Genomic DNA, 14,757 nt, shown 5'->3' on the forward strand with positions numbered 1-14,757 from the left:
GGACTCTGGTTTTCAAAATCTGATTTTTTTTTTTTCTGAATACCTCCTGCCAGATACACACATCTCTTGGGCTGTGGCCACACTAGCCCCTCCTTTCATAGGGTCTATGGTAATGTGGCACTTTGGAATATGCTAATGAGGCACTTCCCAGAATATGCAGTGCCTCATTAGCATAATGGCAGTTGCTCGTGCTTCGAAACTGCCAGTTTTGAAACACATGCCACCCGGGTAGTCGGGGGGCCTTTCTAAACAATCCCTGATTTTGAGCACCCTTTCTGCCCAGGGCCATTTCACAAGGCCACCAGCTACATGGTTGGCATGCATTTAGAAACTGGCAGCTTAGAAGCAGGCGTGGCTCCCATTATGTTAAGGAGGTGTTGCATATTCCAAAGGGCCATATTACCATAGCCTTTCTGAAAGGAGTGGCTAGTGTGACCACAGCCATAGAGATGGAAGGAACCTTGAGAAGTCATTGAACCCAGTCCCCTGCACTCACAAAAGGACCTATCACCGTCTTACAGATTTTTTTTTTTTAATCTAAGCTGCCTCAGAACCTTGAAGGGCCTCCTCATGCACTGAACTCCCAACGCTGGGTTTAAAAGGCCAATGCTCTAACCACTGAGTTATCCTGCCCTCCATGCACAAAACCTGGACACTTGGGGTAACTTCCTGTTTAGACCTGCCCTCTCTACACCACCCTGGAATTGAGCTCCCCTTTGCAAATATGTTGAATTGTATAATTTTCTAGACTGTAGGATTATCCTTAATGAAAAACTAGCAATGCAGTTTTTCACTATTCCAGTGGGCAATAATAACAGTGCCTTAGCCAAGTTTGAAGCTGCCAAAGCCCATCTTTAAATGGGTGGGATAACAATGCAAATGACAAGTAATGACACTGCCTTAGCTGCCCGAACCATTGTGTTTAGTCAACTAGAAGGGAGACCATAGTGTCATGCTGTCTAAGGTGGCTCACAACTGTGTGCCAATCTCAGGTCCCCAAACTGATCATGCATTCTATAATTAGATTTCACCAATCCAGTAACAAAAGTGTGGTCCTGGATCACTGTATCAGTGTGACCAGGGAGCCACACAGAGTCCACGTAGACCTTTCAGCCTGTTTGATCTTAATGATTTCAAAATAAAGCCAAAAGTCATATCACACTGGATTCCTCACAGTTTCAAAGAGTCAGTGTCTTACCCAGGTCAATGGATAATCTCACACCAAAGACAACTCTAGCAGCCGATTTCTGTAGTAAACTCAAGATTCATTAAGAAAAAGAAACAAATTATTGAGTCTAAAGCAGGTAAAATACATTACCAATTGCATCTAAATTTGTAAGTCCAAAATGATAGCAGAGATGTAGTAATCTGCTAGTTTCCCATAAGTCTCTCAAGGTTACCCAAAATAACTTTGGGGATCTCTGCTTTGTATATGGAGCGCTTCCCTGTGAGCATCCACATGGTTCAGAGATATAAGCCCATTCCCTGGAATTTATTCTTATAGCTCCTTTCCATAGAAGGCAGTCTGGCCTTCATTCACAGCATGGGCTTCTCCTTTGACTAAATGTATACGGAGTCTGAATTTCCCTTGTCAAACACATGTCTTGAAGTTAGCAACCTTCATTTACATTTCCAAGTCTACAATGACATAGGTAAACTTAATTTCCAGGATATACACAACACAAAAGCAGTCATGTAGCACTTTAAAGACTAACAAAATAATGCATTAGCTGATGATCTTTCTTGGGGGCATCAACTGATAAGCTCATTGCATAATAAATTACTTGGTTAGTCTTTAAAGTGCTACATGACTGCTTTTTGTTTTGTTAAGATAGACTAACACGGCTACCCCTCTTAGTATTCAGGATATACACAGTCTAAATTGTAATGTAATGGCAGATAAAAAAAACCTTCATTAATTTACACTTCATCTAAACTCTCATTTTCATACTAACATTTAATCTATGGTTAGTTAAGTACAGGTATATGCATCATGTAATGTAACAGCAATCAACAGGATATGGATACGCAAAAACAGTACCTATTAACATATCAGCAACGAAGGGTCCTGTGGCACCTTATAGACTAACAGAAAAGTTTTGAGCATGAGCTTTCGTGAGCACAGACTCACTTCATCAGATGCTGGTCTTGGAAATCTTGGAAAATTTCCAAGACCAGCATCTGATGAAGTGAGTCTGTGCTCACAAAAGCTCGTGCTCAAAATTTTTCTGTTAGTCTATAAGGTGCCACAGGACCCTTCGTTGCTGTTACAGATCCAGACTAACACGGCTACCCCTCCGATACTATTAACATATCAGTGAATTGGTTTGTGTATACTAGTACACTTAATGTTTCTTTGATATTCACACAAGAATTGGCCTATCGCTCTGACCTGCTGGTTTGTCAGTGTCACCCACAGTCCCCAGAATATAGGGCTGGATAGAGGCTGCCATTCAACCAAAATGTCTTGTTCCAGTTTCCCACTGGTGAACCCCCTGATGGTGATTTGGAAAACACTAGGCCTGCTTTCACGCAACAGTCATCTCTAACTTCCCCAGACACTGAGGAAGATGATGATGGATTCCTAGATATACTGGATGGAGAGGACTTAAAGGTATGTGAAAGGGGAGTGTTTGATTTATATCTGAAAAGCACAGAATTCCTGTGTCAGGCAAAATTTTTACTTATTAGCTTTTGTGGTGAAGCTCCACTTCATCAGGTTTTGGAAGAAAAATGGGAATATGTGAGTGTGTGTGAGAGAGATATAGATATAGATGTATATCTCTGCTGAGCCTCAGGTTAAAAGCGTTAAACCTGGAAATGAATTCCAATTCAGATTTTTACAAGATGGCTGCTTTAAGGTCCATTATGCAGGACAGTAATGTAAATTCAAGTTAAGGTATGTAGGACCATCAAGAATTTATTCAGGACATTTGTCTGTTAAACAACTGATGTAAATAAGAGAGAGCTATGGAATTCTTTCATCACAAGTGACAAAAATCTAGTAGTTGCAGATGATCCTCCAACACAACCTAATGCTGTAGGCTATGTCTACACTTACAGCTGTACCACTGCATCTGCAAAACTGTAAGGTCTCCATTGGAGCCACTCTATGCTGAAAGGTGAGAGCTCTCCTGCTGACATAACTAACCCACCCCAAAGGAGTGGTAGCTATGTCTACTGAAGAGTATCTCCTAACAGAGCACTGTCCACCCTGCTGCTTTTATCAGTGAAATTTTGTCCATCAAGGAGTGGAGATTTTTCATCCTCTGACCAACAGAAATTTTACTGACCAAAGTGATAGTGTAGATATTGGTGTAATCTTTTTCACCCTTTAATGTCTTTCATAGATTACAGACATGTTCTACTTCTAACAGACTATATAGATCTTGTCACTTCGTTCATCACTAGCAGACAGCAACTACTAAAGGGAGACAATTTTCTGGTATTCCTATGTTGATGATAAAATAGTTTGCAATTATTGGGAATGCTCAGAATATATGGTGAGAAGGAAAACATCTGTGTACAGTGGGATGTTCGATTTAGAAACTATATTTGCAGAGATTGGTGAACCCAGAATTGGATTTACCCTCTGTGCAAGTTGCTTCAACACAATGCAGTTCTCATTTGAATGCCTAAGAACAGAAGACTCTTAAATTTAAGTAATATTTGTCAGTCCATTTCTGTTTGTAAAATGAGCCAGTTGCTATACTTTCCCTTACAACTGCGAGACTGCCTTTTCAAGCTGTGCAAAAGCTGTAGACATGTTGCATAGCCACTGTCCATGATGAAATATTATACAACTGCAATAACTTTCTGCCTCCTCAGAACAATGAAGAGATGCCATCTGGTGTGGCAAGCCTTTGGACTGCTCCTCTGGTCATGAGAAAAGCAGAAAACCATGTAAGTACCTTACGGTGGGGTGGGGCAACTTGCATCTCTTTCAAAGGGCTATCTGTACCATTGGAATGCCTTATTTAAAAACTGAATAAATCATTACTCTGAGTTGTAATCCCTAGTACACGCACAAATGTGCTAAAAATGGCTTTCAAAAACTAATTGCACCTTTAACTCTGCATCTCTTGGTATCTGGGCCCTAGTAGTCTCTACATATTTGCTCTTAACCTTAGCTTGCCTAATGACAAGAGGATCCTCTCTTTTTGTAGCATTTGGAAACAGTAGAGCAATGTGCATAGCAATGTTTCTTAACCTATGTTCCACAGAACATGGGTGTTTTGTGAACAACTTGCAGGTGTGCCACGAGCATTTGGAAAATCTTCTGTTACTAAAACCAGATACGATGTTATTACTTCATTGCTATGATACCCAATTAAATTACTTTTTTTTTTTTAACTGTATATGTTGCTGTTTGGGTTTTTGGTCTGACAACAATTTTTTCTGAAGAAAATTTTCATAGGTGTTCCACATAAAAAATACCATTGTTTGATAATCCCTGGTCTCAGGAAGTGTAAGAAACACTGGTCTATAGGATTTAACTTAATGTTTTTCCTTCAATAATGTGAATGGAATCCAGACTTCAGTCTTAAAAGGTAGTGATTGGAGGCATTACAGATGGATGTACATAGAATGTGTTGGAGACACATGTATGAGAGTCTGTTCTGGATGCAAACTTTGGACACTTCTGAGTCCATCAACGTAATTCTTTAATTTACCAGGGGATTTGCTATGAAGCTGTACAAAACACTCCTTCACCTTAAGGGCAGAGTATGCTTCTCTTGTAATACTCCCAAACTTAGTAAATCTGCATGGCAAGAGACCAACACTAGGACTCAGGTTTCTTGCATGGCAAGTAAATATACAGCCCACTTTTAAATTAAGAAGTCATCCGGCTGTGGCACCAAATTACATTTCAGCTGCTTTGCTTTGACAATCCAACACCTACTCATGCCCTAGTGAAATTCTACATAAACATATTTCAGGAAGCTTTTAAGTTTGAAACTGATCTAGATTTTAAACTCATCTTTACTAACTAAGAAGAATGCCTAATTTTTCTTTCCTTTTTTCCAGATCAAAAGGTGCAAATTGTTTGGATCGCCATGTCTGCCCAATGGTGTGGCTAAGAGTACCTTGAAAAGAATGGAAAGATCCCAAGAAAAGACCTCTCCAGGAAACAGTAAGAAGAGGAAAAATGTGTCTGGAACACCTTCTGAAGAAGTAACGGTTTGTGGCTTAATACATAACATTAATCCTTGTCTAATCAGTTTTATTTTGTGAGGATAGGTATCTAATTCTTTTATAATATGATATTTAAGAGAACAATGATCTTGCAGGTAGATTGCTGTTCACATAAAACTGTGTAGTCACTTAATACATGATGTATGGGGTAGCTTAGGTGGGCTTGAGCTCAGGTCTTCACTTGTTATCCCAAATTAAATTAAATTTGAGGGCGTCAGGCCAGAATTTTAAGTGTTCTGTGATATGCATCAGTTGATGTTAGTGTCTGCTCTTAGTGAAATGCCAGTGATTCCCTTTGGGAAAGGATAATAGATGATTGTTATTTAGTCATCTCTGTTTGTCCTGTAGAGTCTGAAACTAACCAGGACTCAGTCATCCTCTGAAATTGAGAGCATTTTAGACAGTGATCAAAGGAATCTTATTGGTGACTTCTCAAAGGTAACTTTGATTTTTAATAGCCTCTTTGTGTCAAACTAACCTAAGTGAGGTTCTGTCTTTGAGCACTCTATACACCATGGGTGTCCAACCTTTTGGGTTGCCTGGGCCGCATTGAGTGAAGAGGAATTGTCTTGGGCCACATATAAAATATATAATAATGTTAAAAGTTTATGATCTTGTGGGGCCGCATTACTAGCTGTCCAGGGCCGCGGGTTGGACACGCCTGCTATAAACCATTTATAAAGTGCTTTAACAGTAATTTACTAATTAACTCCTTCCTCTTTGTGAGGTATTCTGAATCCTTTCCCATGACTATTCATCACTCTCTAACTCGCTACAGACTGTAAAAGTGCATCCATTTTCCCTCTGTCACTTTAGATTGTAAGGTCTTATGGGCAAGTGGCATTTTAGGGACAAGCTCCTATACATTGGCCTGGGTAGCCACAGATGATGACATACCTTGTGGAAGACTGCAGAATGATGCAACTTCCTGGAATTCTTTGTGCCTTGAATGTTGTTAAAAACACCCTGGCTTGTCTTGACATAACTGCCAGTTAGACAGGTGCCTCTGCTTGTCTGTAAAGTGTCTAGTTACGCTTCTATGTGCTATAAAATCATTAGCCATACGTTAAACTGAGATGTATGGTTTACACTATCATAAATGGGATTTTCTCAGTCTGAGAGAGTCTTCTGTTTTTCTTTTATAGGGTTATCTTTTCCACACTGTAGATGGGAAGCATCAAGATTTAAAATATATTGACCCAGAAATGGTATGTATCCCAGTGGCAATAAGAAATTGCTTTGTACAAGGAAGTAAACTCAGGTGGCACATAAAATAAACTGTGGAAATCTTCTCTTTTATGTAGATTGTATCTGTGCTGACTGGGAAGTTTGCAAGCTTCATTAAGGAATGTGTAATAATTGACTGCAGATATCCATATGAATATGAGGGAGGCCATATCAAGGTACAGTGATCCTACAGGAGAAATAACTAGGTGTCTGGATAAGTGTCTTACACCTTTTGGGCAATTCAGGGATCATTGGGAAGTAGCTTAAAGATGTTCATTCTTTACTGTTATGAGCTAATCCAAGGGTAGGCTGGCATTTTAGGGCTTCCTCCCCTCCTCCCAAAGTTTAGGAGATATTCTGGTTTGTATGGGAAAATAATGTTACAGCCATGCCTAAGTCCCCAGCCACAATTGGCACCAGGTTGTCTTAAGTGCCGCACAAACTGTTTAAGGCTTAAGATCACTCTTTGTGATCCATGGATTAGGTTTCTCTCCAAAGGGAGGGGCACTCAGCTCTCCTTGGCTATAATCAGGGTTTGTCTTAATGGGAGGTATGGGGTAGTTCTAGAGGACTGACCTTGAACTTGCTACTCTGTCAAAAAATCAGAATGTTGGGATGCTTAATGTATCTCAGGAAATAGATATTAAAAACTTCCATTGCTTATCTTGAAATTCAGTTTACTTTAACTAAATTTTAATAGTCCAACTATAGAAGAAATGGCCTTATTGGATTTCAGAAGCTTTGCAATGTGAGGAATTGTTTTCAAGAGTGCTTCTTGAGTAAGTTCTAAATAGCAGTTTAATAGAGCCCTGTGTTTTGAGGTGGAAGGGTAAATCCAACCAATATTGTGCAGTCACTCAAATGGCCACAAGAACGGAGCAGTACCAGCAGAGAGCTGCTCTCCAAGGAGTGTAAACAGCTTTCTGTTAGCAAAGGATAGCAAAGCTAACAGTCCAACAAGAAGATGGAAGTGGCTTTGTTAAATCTCCCCTCCTAACTTCATCACTGTGCTCAGTTGTGCCTCTGCCTTCCCAGGGTGCTGTAAACCTCCACATGGAAGAGGACGTGGAGAATTTCCTGTTGAAGAAGCCTATCATGCCATCAGAAAACAAACGAGTAATAATAGTTTTCCACTGCGAGTTCTCCTCAGAGCGGGGTCCCCGGATGTGAGTATTTGAGCACAGTTCTGCCTGTACTGTGATCGGAATCCTATATGCAGTTGTTACACATTTGTTACTAGCAAGTTTTTGAAATGGCCTAAGACATTAAACAGCAGTATGTAAGCTGCTTATGCAATTTACTGTAGTAGGTATTGGCTGTCATTTCTGATAGGCAACTAGTTTTTAGAATCTGTCAGACAGCACAGCAGGCGTTCCCAACAGATGGTAGCAATCTGCTGTACTTGGTTCTTTGAAAGTCGCAGAGGGGTAGCTGTAATAGTCTATAACTTCAAAAACAACAAGCAGTCCTGTGGCACCTTAGGCTGTATCTACACTACCTCCCTACTTTGAAGGGAGGATGGTAAGTAGGGTGTTGGGAGTTTATTAATGAAGTGCTGCGGTGTATATGCAGCACTTCATTAAGCAAATTCCCCCCACAGCACCTTCGAGGTGTTAAAACTTTGAACTGCTGGCTTGTGTCTAGCCGCGGCTTACCCACCGGTACTTTGAAGTTGTCCCGGTACTTTGAAGTTGTCCCAGCACTTCGAAGTCCCTTTACTCCGAGGAGTAATATGAGGGAGTCCCAAGGAGTAAAGGGACTTTGAAGTTGCCCCAGCACTTCAAAGTACTGGCAGGTTAGCTGCGGCTAGACGCAAGCCGGCACTTCAAAATTTTAACACTTTGAAGTGCTGCAGGGGGGAAATTTGCTTAATGAAGTGCTGCATATGCATCACAGTACTTCATTAATAAACTCCCTACTTACCATCCTTCCTTCAAAATAGGGAGGCAGAGTAGACACAGCCTTAGAGACTAAAAAATTCTTTGAGGGAAGGGAGGCACGAGCTAATGATATAGTTGTGCAAATGTAACTTCCTTTCTAAACACAAGTTTGTAAGTTTTTTAACCTCTGTCCCTATTACAGGTGCCGGTTCGTGAGAGAGAGAGACAGACTGGGGAATGAGTACCCCAACCTGCATTACCCAGAGCTCTATGTGCTAAAGGGGGGCTATAAGGACTTCTTCTTAAGATGCCGAGTAAGGAATGCTCATTTATGAGCTTCTGATTGCCCTTCTCTTTTCGTCTTGACAGCAGGGAATAACAGTGAACAATTGCCTCTCTCCCCATCTAAATTCAGCTTTAGCATTTAAATTGTAACTAAGAGGAAAAGGGTAACTCGCTGTGCTATCTCCCCTTCTTCTTGCTCTTTTGTACATAGTGCTCTCGCCATAATACACAACTGGATTGAAGGCTGCAATTAACTTGCTATTTTAGAGGCTTTTGTAATAAAGGCTCTTGTAGTCACTGTGGTGCTTGCCAGAGTGTCTCAGGTGAGGCGTGATATTGACTTTTTTTGTAGCTATTAAAATCCCATGGCATTATGAAAGCAAGAACAAAGGAGAAACACAGGTTTATTGTTGTCTGATGTGGTATAAAAAACAAAACCCTGAGTTGTGTTTTCCCCCCATAGATTCTCAGCTAATTTTAACCTTAGAAATATCTCAGATCTGGTGTTTGCTGGGCTCTTCCATGTACAGTAGTAACTCCTCCCTTAATGTTCTAGTTATGTTTCTGAAAAATTTCACTAAATGAAGCAAAGTTAAACAAATCCAGTTTTCCCATAAGAGTTAATATAAATGGGTGGGTTAGGTTACAAGGAAATTCTTTTGCCAGACAAAAGGCATTATATATATATATATATATATATATGAACAGCATAAGGTTAAACAAGCAATTTAATATAAGACTTAAACTGTTTTAAATAATATAATACAGTACTAAGAAGAGGAAAATGTTTGCTACATGGCTGTGCCCTTCCCTACTGTGCACACAGGGGCAGTTGTATCTAGCTTAGTGGGTGGATTGTGGGCATCCAGCTGAGGGACCCCAGGAAAGAACTTGGCCTATGACAGCCGAACAGCACCTGAATGGCCAAACCCTGGTTGCTGGACACCCTGGAGTATTTGTTCCCTGGGAAACTGCCTGGAGGAGGATGGAAGGAAGCCACGGGCAGTTCTTGGGACTGAATACGCCCAACTGAGCATAATGGATGACCATGGGCAGCTCACCTGACGAATGTGCTGTGCCTTGCTCCCTAGCCAAGTCCCTGGATGGGGAAAAATGCCTTCTCTGCTATGCCTCCAGGAATCCCTGGGCATATGAGCATTACCATGTGTTTAACCATCCCAGTGCTGTGTCCCTGTGTGGGGACCATCCCCAGCCTGGCTTTGTATCTCCAGTTGCTTTAAAGAAACATCCAGACTGAGGGGCTGCTTTGAATGCAGTCTTACTGAGCTTCCCCCGTCTCAGGGCCCTGGTCTGGTGACCAGTGGAGGCCTGCAGAGGTCAATAAACCAGGGAGCTGCCCTGCCGCCACTTCGCCAGCCACTTCGTGCAGCTGAGCAAAGGAGCTACTGTTTCCACTATTGTAACTTGCTTTGCGTTGGCTGCTGCCCCTCTCTTCTTGTCCCCTCCACCAGAGGAGGGGAAGGGAATGGAACATTGTGTACAGAACTATATTCAGCTGCAAGACAGCAAGGCAGGGCCACTGCTGCACACCTCCCCACAGCTGCTGATGGCCTTGCAAGCACTTGGTGTAGTGCCCTGTTCCTGAGGAGGGTGGGAGCTGGGCCACAAAACAACTGTAAATTGCTGGGGGTTGGGTGTGCATTGGGGTTGTCCCTGTCTTACCTCACACTGCTCACTGCAGACAATGAGGCAGGTGAGCAGGCTAGGAAGTGCCTTCAGCAGCAGCTTCCCCTCACGAGAACAGGCTCCTCTGCTGATTTCCCACCCCGCCCCCAGGAAGTGTTCAAGCTCACCCATGGCTTGCCTCTTCCTGCTCCCGTTCTACTTCACACCATACTGTGTCCTCCCTCCCCAGCTGCCTGAATCCCGTGTAACAGCTGAGTGCTGTAGGGAGGCAGTGGGAGAAGGGAAGAGGAAAGTGCTGATCTGGGAGCTGCTGGAGGTGTATGGGGAGCTGATGGGAGAGCGGGTCTAGCAGACCCCTGGTTACAAGCTATACAATGCAGTGGACAGAGCAATGGATGTTATAAGAGAGCACTGCACAGCTTTAAACAAGCATGTTTCTAATGGGGTAGGGATGGAACATTGGAACAATGCTAAACAGAATAACGTTAAGTGAGGAGTTACTGTATGCTCAATCCTTAGATTTAATACTACACGTCAAATTAACAGCACATCCTGCCTTTATACTGCACAGAAATCCATTTCTTTTTCATTTTGTAAGTCCCACTTAAAACTGGTGTCCTATCCAAACGTCAGAGTAACTGGACGCTCATAATGGATATTGTTTCTCTTTCCTAATGGCTGTGAAGTGCTGCTGTGTTCTGTTGGTTTCATTTGTGGGAAGGATGTTTCTTCAAAAGAGGATAAGAGCTATGCACATATAAGGTGGTCACCCTTGCTTTGAGAGAGAGGAAGAGAGGAAAAAAAACTATCTTTATGGGAGAGAGATCAAAAGCAGAACCAAGTGGTGTGTTCAGTGTTTGAATGTTGGCTTCAACTGGCTTAACCAGTAGTTAAATTGAATTTTGGGGCCTGAATCTAAGTTCCATGGTGATTGGAATGGTTGGGTTGTTGTATAGAAGATTCTAAGGGCATGGGTTTGTTTGCTTGAGGTATGGGGGTCAGACAGTTCAGATAAGAATGTCCTTTGTACATGAAGCGATGACAAATTTAAGTGAAACTAGCTTTTCTTTCCCAGAATTATTGTGAACCCCAGAGCTACCGCCCCATGCACCATGAGGACTTCAAGGAAGACTTGAAAAGGTTCCGCACGAAAAGTAGAACATGGGCTGGTGAGAAAAGCAAAAGGGAACTGTACAGTCGCCTGAAGAAGCTCTGAGGGCTGTCTCAGTGAGCAGCAGAAGACTGCTTGCGATGTCAGAAAACTGAAGTTGAACGGGAAAACACATCTGTTCCTTGGTCCTGATTATGGTACACCAGGTCACTCCATGGACATCTTCACAGTCATGGCAGTCTTGCTGGAAGTCATAAGAGAAACAATATGGCACGTTTGTATTCACCATGTTGCCTGTGTGGCTAATGATCTATAGGCTGAATGCAAAGATGAGACTTTTCTATATGCCTTCCTCAAGATGGTTCATGGAAATGGCTTCTCTTCAATGGCATACATAGGAGTAGCTACCCAACAGTCTACTGTAGGTGGGCTGGCTTGAGCTGGTGTGTGCCATATAAGTGTTAATGGTGAAATAATTTTAGTGCTTGTTTTAAAACTATGCCTTATTTTATTATTTAAGTACAGTCAAATGAAGCTAATACCATTGCAGTTGAGTCATCTGGATTGCACCGAGACCTCATTCTGCTCACAGCCAACCTACCAAGGGTTTCTCAAGTCTTTCATTTTACTGCGGCTCTGATAGTTTTTGTTGGCACCGTAACACTGTAGTGAAGTGTGACAGGGAGTGGTGCTTCCCTATCAGGCTTTGCATACAAGTGAAATGCAGCGCTTACAGGAAGCCCACTGAGAGTATAAATGGAAATTGCTCATTGTGCAGATATCATGTTTTAATTTATTCTGTGATCTAGATTGCTTTAGTTTGTATTTTAACTTCAGGAACTTTTTCTTAGCTGTTTCATTAGATCTAAAGAAACATTTTCATATGGAGCAGAATTGCTTCCAGTTCCCGCAAGCTAGAGAACAGGTTGCTTCTGGTGAACTCTGAAATGCCAGATGGCAAACCTGACTTTGTATGTAGCAATGCCAAATCTAGCAGTGATGGAGCAGGATGCTGCTGCTTACATTTCGAGGTATCATCATGGTTTACATCTGGAAGAGAACCTGGCTATGTGGAATCATGCTTATCCTAGCATTTGCAAGTTGGTTTGCTTCAATGAGAAGCATCAACTGCTTCCCACTGTGCAACTGTTCTGTAATTGCTTCAGCAGCTGTGGATTTTTAACTTTGGATGTTTGCAACTGGTTTGTTGGACAAAGCAAGAGTGGTGCCCACAGCCAGTGAGCTTTCAACGTCAGTAGATAGTTGTTGCAGATAGGAGGAAAAGCTTTCAAAGACCAACTTCATGTTCTCCAGTTAAACAGCTAAACCTTAGAAGTAGCTACCAGAGCAGTCAAAAGATCCCATGACAAGAGATTGTGCCAAAGTTAAATCTGTTCTAGTTGCTGCTTTGGCAACATGTAAAACGTATCAAATGCTGAAGCAGTCTAATGACTTTGGATGTGGTATGCCTCGTGGTTTGAACACAGTAAGTCTGTAGTATGCCTGGCTTGACAGTAGCTCTACTTCCCTATGTATCAACATATCAGTGAAATCAGTGTTACATGTGTGAGAAAGCATCCTTACTTTCCATAGCTTCTCAAAGACATTTTTTCATCTTAGCAGAAATCCCAAAGTGCTCCAGATGGCTTGACTTGTACCTTTCAGGTCAACATTACAAAAATGGCATTTACATCAGAGTGTAGGGTGGGAAAGACTTTGTGAGGCTTTATTTTGTTTTTAAGTTTCCCGTTTCCTAAGATCTACCGTTCAAGTTTTAGTCCTTTAGGTTTCAAAAACATTATGTAACACTTCCATATTTTTTTAAAGAGTTAAGTCTTTTATGGGTGGATGAATAAGTGTTGAATCAGTGCTGGTGATTTACCAAAATTACAATAAAAAAAAGGGAATTTGTATTCCACATCCCTGCATGGTATTTTGTGTTAAGAATTCCTATAAGAAACCCAGTGAAGTGACTTAAGTCTAAACTTTCCAAATTATATGTCAGTATTAAATCTGAGAAGGGGAAAGCTGTTCTGTAATCCAAACAGTAATCCATTTGATTGAAGCTACCTTCTGGTACACGACAGCCTTCACTGCATGCAGGTGATCACTATGTGTTCAGAGCTGGCAACTTAGCAACAAAGCATAGTATATCTGACACACGCATTCCACTAGCGCAGCATGGCAAACAAATGTCGTGTAGGTAACAGTTGTGAAGCTACAAGCCACACCCAAAAAAATACAAAACCGGTGGGAGAATGAGGAACTTTATAAAGTAGTTTCTCCCCTCCTCCCCCCATTTAAAGGGGTCATTCACCTTTAGTTTCTTGTGGGTCAATAACATTTACAGCAGTCTGTGGCTTTCCAATTGCATTTCCTGAGAATACCCCAACTTGCCAGTATTCATGACATTAAATGTGTGCTGGGTATCGCTGTTCAGTGGTGCTATACCACACTTTAATTACTCACAGTGTTTGGATTGAGTTAGTTCCTTGTAAGCTTGTTGGTGGTTGAAAATACAAAACCTTATTTTATATTTGACCTTGTTCTTTCGTATGTGTCCTGTTTGAGAATTTTGTGTGAATGGGAGGAAAGTTGTAAGATTGACATGGTCCTAAGTAGGAGCTGTACTATAATAGCTTGCATCTGTAATAGACTCTTGCAGGCAGAGGGAATAAACTACCTAAAATCTAAGCTGTGTGTTGCCAATGTAGTTATATCATTACTATTCTTGAGCAGTGTGGTGTAGTGTGGACAATTCCCATGCTTTCTCTGAAAGACTTGGGAGTAGCTCCCCATAAATATCTCCAAAACCAACTAATTATCTTTGTCCATATCTCTCCTTAAAACTCTCCTCTGCTGTGAAACCTACTAAAGAGTTTATGGTTAGCCTCCTGCAGTGCTGTTACAGACTATCATGCTTACCAGCCTTCTGGTGCTCCTCTGCTGGACTGTGTGAACCCATCTATTTCCTCTGTATTGTAAGCTTTTTGTGCAGCATTTGTGCCCCACCTACCCAGTGGGGTCCTGGTCCATGTCTGGTGCAGAATTAATACGAATAATATGTACAATGTATCATTGTGAAATGGTGTCGTCCTAGTGCATTGAAAACAGTACAAGCCGGGGTTAAAAACAGACCAAGATCTTCCCCTTGGATGTATTCAATCCTATCTACTTTAAAGACAGCAAGCTTATCTGCCTCCCACTCTTGTTATGTCAGCAAAGTCAGTCCAGGCGAAGGAGGCATGGATCTTTTTTCTGTTCTTGCACCCAAAGAACAGCCATCCCTACTTCCGCTCAGTTTGTTATGCAAACATATTGCTAAAAGTGGTGGGTTGCACAAGCAGTAATAACAACCTAATCTGGCCTTTAGAGCTTTTTGTTATTAGCAATGATGCACTGGAAAGACAG

The 14,757-nt window shown here is 41.7% G+C and overlaps 1 protein-coding gene across 1 annotated transcript in view; it reads left to right on the forward strand.

Moving 5' to 3' along the window:
* CDC25A (cell division cycle 25A) overlaps positions 1–14,020 on the forward strand; it is a 29,350-nt gene extending 15,330 nt beyond the window's left edge. Inside the window, exons 8-16 of the mRNA XM_074985226.1 lie at positions 2,477–2,614; positions 3,829–3,903; positions 5,029–5,181; positions 5,545–5,634; positions 6,342–6,404; positions 6,501–6,599; positions 7,459–7,589; positions 8,506–8,617; positions 11,311–14,020. Of these exons, the coding sequence (XP_074841327.1) occupies positions 2,477–2,614; positions 3,829–3,903; positions 5,029–5,181; positions 5,545–5,634; positions 6,342–6,404; positions 6,501–6,599; positions 7,459–7,589; positions 8,506–8,617; positions 11,311–11,451 (1,002 nt within the window). The 3' untranslated portion in view covers positions 11,452–14,020. The remainder of the gene's footprint in view (positions 1–2,476; positions 2,615–3,828; positions 3,904–5,028; positions 5,182–5,544; positions 5,635–6,341; positions 6,405–6,500; positions 6,600–7,458; positions 7,590–8,505; positions 8,618–11,310) is intronic.
* Positions 14,021–14,757: the final 737 nt, after the last annotated feature.

Source organism: Carettochelys insculpta, chromosome 2 (assembly GCF_033958435.1).
Source record: "Carettochelys insculpta isolate YL-2023 chromosome 2, ASM3395843v1, whole genome shotgun sequence".
Classification (NCBI taxonomy): domain Eukaryota; kingdom Metazoa; phylum Chordata; order Testudines; family Carettochelyidae; genus Carettochelys; species Carettochelys insculpta.